The 8,218-nt window shown below is 42.3% G+C and overlaps 1 protein-coding gene across 1 annotated transcript; it reads left to right on the forward strand.

Annotated features, from left to right (window-relative positions):
* The first annotated feature begins 221 nt into the window (after nt 1-221).
* Nucleotides 222-3,392, forward strand: CALHM6 (calcium homeostasis modulator family member 6). Its single transcript, XM_084516206.1, has 2 exons — nt 222-900; nt 2,159-3,392. Exons 1-2 carry the CDS (start codon nt 382-384, stop codon nt 2,567-2,569), a joined length of 930 nt encoding a protein of 309 aa, XP_084372332.1. The 5' UTR covers nt 222-381; the 3' UTR covers nt 2,570-3,392.
* The last annotated feature ends 4,826 nt before the right edge of the window (nt 3,393-8,218 follow it).

The following is an 8,218-nucleotide window of genomic DNA, read 5'->3' on the forward strand; positions in this document are numbered from 1 at the left end:
AATCTGATGCCTCACTCAAAAGCTTCCCTGAGAAGACTGAGGTTTAAGCCATTGCTAGTTGTAATGCAGGCATGTCTGGACAAATATAAAACTATTTTTATAGAAACAAAGACAGACTTTGCTGTTTTGATGCTGATTATTAGGGTGGGCTTCCACTGGGGTATCCACTTGACTGTCACACTGTGCAGCGAGTTCATGCTCTTCAGTTTCCCCTAAAGGGTTTCTTCAGTGACTTCCTGATTCAGCTTTACCAACAGAAAGTGAAAGCTCTGTGGGCTTTTATAAGCTGTCGGACATTGAAGACACTTTTGCTTTTTCTTTCCTGACTGAGATTTCACTGTTCTCGAAACACAGGGAGACCACCAGAGTCTGCAGCAGAAAATGAAAAAGTTACGCACTGTGATGGATTTTTGTATCCGCCACCAGAAGATTCTGGGTTACAGCACTGTGTCCCTGCTGACAGCTGCCAGCGAGTATATCTTCTCCTCCGTGGTCTTCAAGTGTCCTTGCAATTCCTCGAACATCATGTATGGCTGTACCTTCCTCATAGCGCCAGCCTTTGTCCTCTTCCTGCTCGGCTACATGACAAATGCCAGGGTCTGGCTTTTGGTGACAGGCAGATGCTCTTCAAAGAACCAGTGCAGCTGTGACTCCCGTGGACACTTTCTCAACGTGCTCTGGTCAGTGACAGCCAGTGCCTTGGTGGCCCCCTTCACCTGGATCGCGGTGGCCCTGCTCAGTGCCAGCTTCTATGTGTGCGCAGCAAGCGGGAGCAGCGCCTTCAAAAAGCTGGTGTGCAAGGACTTCGAAGAGTACTGCAACAAATCACTGAAAATACCCTGTGACGAGGAGTTGTCCAAGAAGATAGGTGAATTACACAGCCTTGAAGCCCAGTCCCAGGTAAAGCCTCTCTGCTATGCTCTTCCCTGATGGACCCCAGCCCCACCCTCTTCACACACACTGGTGCCTGCAGGGGACTGTCAGAGCCCTTATCTCTCACACTGACTAGCAAAAGTACACTATTAGCAAAAATTCGCTGGTCAAAAATACTAACAGAAAGGTAACAAGTAGCTGTTTATGCTAGCTTCTGTTTTAGCATGTTTGCATAACAATTGCTTGGCAAAGGCACTTGCAAAACCTTTTCCAGAGCTAGGCAGAGAACTTTCCACAGATGCTTTTTTTTTCTCATTTAGATTAGAGCTGCCACAATCTCATCTCCTTTTCCACTTTTACCCCTCTAAATATCTCAAACTGTTGTAAGTATGCATTAGCTGAGAGAAAGCTGAGGTCATGAATAGGGAGGAAGCCAATGTCTCATTGCAAAAGAGAACTGGCGAGTGAAGCAATAGATGGCTGGTTTGACTACAAACCTCAGAGCTTGGACCTGTTATTAAATTCACACTTGTAATCTAGCTTAAAAAATATATCTACCTTATTACAGCATTGTTATTTTATTACAGCACTACAGTTTTATTGTAGCGCTGAAAGAAAACTGCATGGTCAAAAAATCAATAGCACTCGCAAGTGGATTTTTTTTCATTTGCAGTGAAATGAATCTAAAGCATTTTGGCAGCACTACAGTTTTGTTTCTGTTTGTTTGGTCCTCTCCTTAGCTCCAGGAAATAAACCATTTTTCATCACTTTTTCTCAGGAAAACATGGTTAATGATTTGGCTGGTTATTTGTACAGCTGGTTAGATTTATGAGATAACCACACACACACACACACACACACAGTGTTTAAATTTGCTAAATATTTAGCTTGTGAATTCTCCAAGAGAAAGACTGGAAAGGGGCAAATTTTATATAGTTGAATTCTGATAGTGTAAGAAAGGAGTAAAATCAAGGAAGACTGACTGTTACTGATATTTCAATGAAAATTAAAAGAAGCAAACAAGTCAAACAAATATGGAAGACACATGAGACCATTGTGATTAATGTACATTATTTTTTATACCTGACCTACTTTCAGCAAAATTAAGAACCAAACATTCTAGGTATGATAAAACCCTGTACAAACCAGGAATGATTCCTGTATTTGATAGTCAAATGTTCTGCCTACAAAAAATACGGTTTCCATGTCTGATTCAATGTTATGTTCTATACTCTTACATAGGACCATGTAAAAACACTGTTAACCTACCTATTTCTTTTCCAAGATGGCAGGATGGTTGCTGATTGCCATCATCATGACTGTGGCACTCATTACAACATGTCTCAGCTACTGTTCCTCCCCAGTTAGCTACCTTCAGATGAAGTTCTGGAAAACTTACTCGAAAAAGGAACAAGAGGTCTTGGAAATCAAGGCTAAAGACCATGCAGCCAAGCTGGCAGAAAGAAACGTTCACTTCTTTTTTGAACCTGCTGACCCAGCACCATTTTGGACTCCCAGCAATGAAGACTGGCAGAAGATTTCATTCGTATATGGCTTCAATACAGAAGAGCAGCATTACAGCATGATACACAAGTATGTGAACACAAACAGAGGCAAGACATCCAGTGGAACAGATCAGATTCACAATGTTTTAGCATTTGTGGATGAAGCACATGGAAGTGAATCTGGATTTTGATGAAACATAGCCTTTGTAACACTGGTAATCTTTTAAACCTACTAATATAAAAAGAGTCTTATTCTGAGCTCTTACTGAAATCAGTATGTAGATATTGCATGTAAACCTCAGGAGATTTATTTTTTAAATAAACTATACTTTTGTTTAGGTTCATTTAAATAAATACATGGTTCACAATGGGAGTTTTCATATGTTGATGTTCATTAAGAAAGAGTCATGTAAAATAACAAGGATCCACAGCAAAGATGTCAACGTGTACCATGTCAAATTATTTTCCAAATGCCTTACAAGAATTTGGGAGCTGGAGTGACAAAACCAAACTTTTGTACCTGTCAGTAACACAGGGACAAAAAGAAATTGAAATTTTGACCATAAGTTTAGTTTAGTTTATTAGACATCACTTGACTTGACAATAAATATTTCAGTACAGCTTAAAACAAGCTCTAGACTAAAATATTTGCTTTCAGTCAATTAGTTTCTCAAGGCAAAGATTATGTCTTTTAAAATCTGGGGAGCAATTAACATTTTGGAGCCACATGTGCACGAAGTCCATTAGAAATGCTAAGCATGACTTCAGCTGGTCATCAGTTGGAATAACCAATAAATAAGTAAATAAATAAATAAATAAATAAATTCCAGCCATTTTACTCCTGTGTGTCTAGTTGTTTTAGGTAACAGTGAAAATAAAAGCTTTCACTCTGATGAATTTTCTTTACCACTGTCTGATCTTGAGTACCTTTTACAGCAGGCCTTCTTCTACTATTCATTTCCTGTTATTCTAAAAGTTTTCTGTGGAAAAAAATAAAGCGTGCATAACTTCCAATTTATAGTCCATTTGTATTCATTTCTATTTTATCTGAAAAAAAAAATGTACTTTTCATGCATAATACTACACATAGATTTCTGGCCATTTCAACAGTACCTAAGCTACCCCTGGATGTATCCACCAAATAGTCTAATTTGATCCAGAATAGAGGCCAAGTGCAAATTTACATGGCTTAAGGAGTTAGGTTTGTTAATAATATGACAGTGTAGGTGAAGCTGCACATTTAAGGATGTTATAAATCTGCAGTTCCGCATACTGTGAGAAAATACGGATGTTCTTATCAAAGAACTCCTAATGATAAGAAGCAAATACAAAAGTTTGGAGTGAAGATTGATAAAGTTATTTTTTTTTCTCTGAAAGTATTTTCAAAAATGAGTTGGGCTGTTTGGTCCAGACTGTCCTTTCACTCCTCCCGGAAACCTTCTCTTTGTAGACAGAAAACTCTAACTTGGAAACTATTCAGAAAGACAGAGAGAATTCACAGAATTCACAGAATTTCTAGGTTGGAAGAGACCTCAAGAGTCCAACCTCTGACCTAACACTAACAGTCCCCACTAAACCATATCCCTAAGCTCTACATCTAAACGCCTTTTAAAGACTTCCAGGGATGGTGACTCCACCACCTCCCTGGGCAGCCTGTTCCAACGTCTAACAACCCTTTCAGTAAAGAAGTTCTTCCTAACATCTAACCTAAAACTCCCCTGGCGCAACTTTAGCCCATTCCCTCTCGTCCTGTCACCAGGCACGTGGGAGAACAGACCAACCCCCACCTCGCTACATCCTCCTTTTAGGTACCTGTAGAGAGCGATAAGGTCACCCCTGAGCCTCCTTTTCTCCAGGCTGAACAAGCCCAGCTCCCTCAGCCGCTCCTCGTAGGACTTGTTCTCCAGGCCCCTCACCAGCTTCGTCGCCCTTCTCTGGACTCGCTCAAGCACCTCGATGTCCTTCTTGTAGCGAGGGGCCCAAAACTGAACACAGTACTCGAGGTGCGGCCTCACCAGAGCCGAGTACAGGGGCACGATCACTTCCCTAGACCTGCTGGTCACACAGTTTCTTATGCAAGCCAGGATGCTGTTGGCCTTCTTGGCCACCTGAGCACACTGCTGGCTCATATTCAGCCGACTATCCACCATCACTCCCAGGTCCTTCTCTGCCTGGCAGCTCTCCAACCACTCATCTCCCAGCCTGTAGCTCTGCTTGGGGTTATTGCACCCCAGGTGCAGGTCCCGGCACTTGGCCTTGTTGAACTTCATGCAGTTGACCTCAGCCCATCGGTCCAGCCTATCCAGATCCTCCTGCAGAGCATTCCCACCCTCGAGCAGATCAACACACACACCTAACTTGGTGTCATCTGCAAACTTACTGAGTGTGCACTCAATGCCCTCGTCCAGATCATCGATGAAGATATTAAAGAGGACCGGCCCCAGCACCGAGCCCTGGGGAACTCCACTAGTGACTGGCCTCCAACTGGATTTGACTCCATTCACCACGATTCTTTGGGCCCAGCTATCCAGCCAGTTTCTAACCCAACAAAGCGTACGCCAGTCCAAGCCAAGAGCAGCCAGTTTCTTGAGGAGAATGCTGTGGGAAATGGTGTCAAAAGCCTTGCTGAAGTCAAGGTAGACCACATCCACAGCCTTTCCCTCATCCACCAAGCGCATCACTTTGTCATAGAAGAAGATCAGGTTCTTCAAGCAGGATCTGCCTTTCATAAACCCATGCTGACTGGGCCTGATCACCTGCTTGCCCTGCAAGTGCCACGTGTTGACTCTCAAGATAATCTGCTCCATGAGAAATCCCATGATGTTGCTTGTTACAGCCATTTTCAAATGAGGAAGCAAGAAAGTGCCCATTTAAATTAGATGAACAAAACTAGATTTGGTGGCTTCATTCTTACTCTAAGTTGAATAAATGACATGTAAAAGGAAAAGAGGATCTAATCCTGTGTTCACTGCACTTTAATCAGTGGCTCTTTTTCTTCCAGGGAACCTGATATTAATAGTGTAACAGGTGTCCGGATTGTTATTTGTGCCTCCAGGAAGCACAGTTCAGTTTAAAATGTCCCACTTTACCTCTCCTATTAAAGAGTTCATTTGTTCGCTGACATCTAGAAAACAATAAATCTGCTCTGGAATGTCTTTAGTTGGAAGGAAACAATGTCCTGGCCCCACTGAAATCAGCACCAAAACATTCCTTGACTCAGTGGGGTCAGGCTTTACCATAAAGACACATAAAATAACTCAGGATAGACCAAAAGTATCTGGTTTAAAATAAACAACACACACACACACACACACACACACACACATATGTATATAAAGCATCTGGTTTAAAAATAAAACCATGTTTATTTCATTTTCTGATGAGAACCTGCAGTGAAAACACCAACAGAGTTTGTGTTAATCCTGTCAGCTGTATCTGAGTGGGCTTTTGCCACTTCCTACTCACAACCACAACTGCCAGGGTCCCATTACCAAAGCTGCTTTGGCTTTCCAGGGAAGACGTAGAGCCAGTACTTCTCATTAAAATGAAAGAGCAAAGGCTTCGGAAGGTCTTCTTCATGTCTTCAAGTCTGCCAATGCAGTCTATGTGTTATACGTAAAATTACTTTTAGGGGAAGGAGAAAAATTCTACCCGTGTATAAGGATATGAGCAGATATTTCTGTAATGTTTTCATATACAGTCATATTTGAATTTTTGATTTTCCTCATATTTATTTAACACTCATATCTTCTCTGTGTACTTATGAAGGAAATGAAAAGAAATTTCAAATGGAAACCTTAGTGCACTTCTGGGGGCTCCATCAGCCAGCTCCAAAAGAAATGTCTACACTCGCAAGAAACGCTGAGAAAAAACCTTCTGGAAATATCTTACTAAATAAGACAAGTAAAATCTGTACATCTACAGGTTAGCTAATGTCAGCAACTAATGGTAATGTAATTTGTGTCACTGTTTTTCCTATTGTTTGTTACCATTTTTCTAAGAATGTTTCCTCTTTAACTTCCTCCTGTTTTCATAAACAGCTGTAGCATGATACCACTCTGCTCTGCCATAGACAGAAGTGTGTCACATTGCTGATCACTTTCTTCCCCTTCAGCAGAGAACTTTAGACCTTCTTCATGTGTCTGGAGAGATGTCCAAAAGCTGAAATGGTGAGCTTGTGCTTGCCTGACATCTCGGAGCTCATGTACAGGAAGATGATGTTTGGAAAAAAGTGGAGGGGCTTTGTGGTCATTCTCTACACAGAGGTGAATGATCTCTCTGAAATGTGGGCTGTAATGGGTGGGTGTTGTTTCACCACCGCTTTCTGTTGACATACTGCTCAGAATTTGCTTGCTCCTTCTTATGCTCCTTAGATGATACAGGGCCTGGAACATCTTCCCTATGAGGAAAGGCTGAGAGACCTGGGCCTGTTCAGCCTTGAGAAGGGAAGACTGAGAGGGGATCTTATCAGATCACAGAGGGATTAACAGAGGGATTTGGTGAACCTCTTCTCAGTGGTCTGTGGGGACAGGACAATGTCTGGGGGCAACGTCCACAGAATGGATCACAGGAAGTTCTGCACCAGTACGCAAAATAACTTCTTCACGGTGAGGGTGACGGAGCACTGGAACAGGCTTCCCAGGGAGGTTGTGGAGTCTCCTTCTCTGGAGATATTCAAGGCCCATCTGTACGCCTACCTGGGCAACCTGCTCTAGGGAATGTGCATTGGCAGGGGGATTTGACCTGATGATCTCTTGATGTCCCTTGCAACCCCTACAATTCTGTGATTTTGTGATTCTTTGGAATACAATAGACAAGGTGATCCAGTGTGGGATGAAAATGCAAAAAAACAAAGCAGAACAATGTGTGTACATCAAGCATGCCTACCCAGCACAAGGTAAGGCAGTAGGGAGCCAAGAGGAGGAAATGCTGCAGGACCAGATGCCTGATTTCACCAGAATGAGGTGAAATGAGTATGAACTGCACCCAGTTTAGTCTGGCAGTATCACGTTATCTCCAGGCTCAATCTCAGATCTGGGCTGGCTTGACTGGCTCAGGCATTTCTGCTATATGTTCATTTGCACTGTGGAAATTTATCTTCCAAACCTTATCAAATCTAAATAACAGAAAAGGTTTCATTGGGCTGTTTATAATGAAATATAGAAAGCAGCAGCTTTGGAGTCCTACACCAAATATCACCACAAACGTTTGGCATGGAAGGAAGGGGCATGCACCTGTGTGAAAGTCTAATGCAACAGAGGTTTAAGAGAATAGTATTCCACAAAAGAAGGATGGCACAGGCTATTCACTCTGCAGATAATGACAAACAGAGAATATTCCGTTGGCAGGATGTTGCTAGAGAGAGGAAAAATGGCCATTGCCTTGGAAAGCACCTCTGTGGGCAGACAGAGTTGCCAAGTGTCCATCACAAAGAGCTTGGGCACAACCAGAAAAAACCTGCTGAGGGCTCCTGCACAGGCAGTGAAATCAGGCAAACTCCACACTAACTTTAAGATTAATTTTTACAAAAAAGCAATTAGAGAACTTGTTGTGCATTATAACATGTTGTTACATGCTGTAACTTATTGTAGCAATTACCACACACTGGGCTGAGCCCAAGGGTGAGTAATGAAAAGCTTAATTTTTACTCTGTGTAAAATTGTTCTCTTAAAGCTCTGCAGTGAGCTGGCTCTGTGGGTAGGGCACTGCATGAGGATTTGGGACCTGGGTTTTTCTCCCGCCTATACCCAGGTTTCTTTCATTACACCAGACAGCATTAAACCTTTCCTGTTACCCAAGTGCCTGTGAGGATGGTGTTTCTCTAATTCTGTCATGTTGTG

This window comes from Aythya ferina (assembly GCF_964211825.1).
Source record: "Aythya ferina genome assembly, chromosome: 3".
NCBI lineage: Eukaryota > Metazoa > Chordata > Aves > Anseriformes > Anatidae > Aythya > Aythya ferina.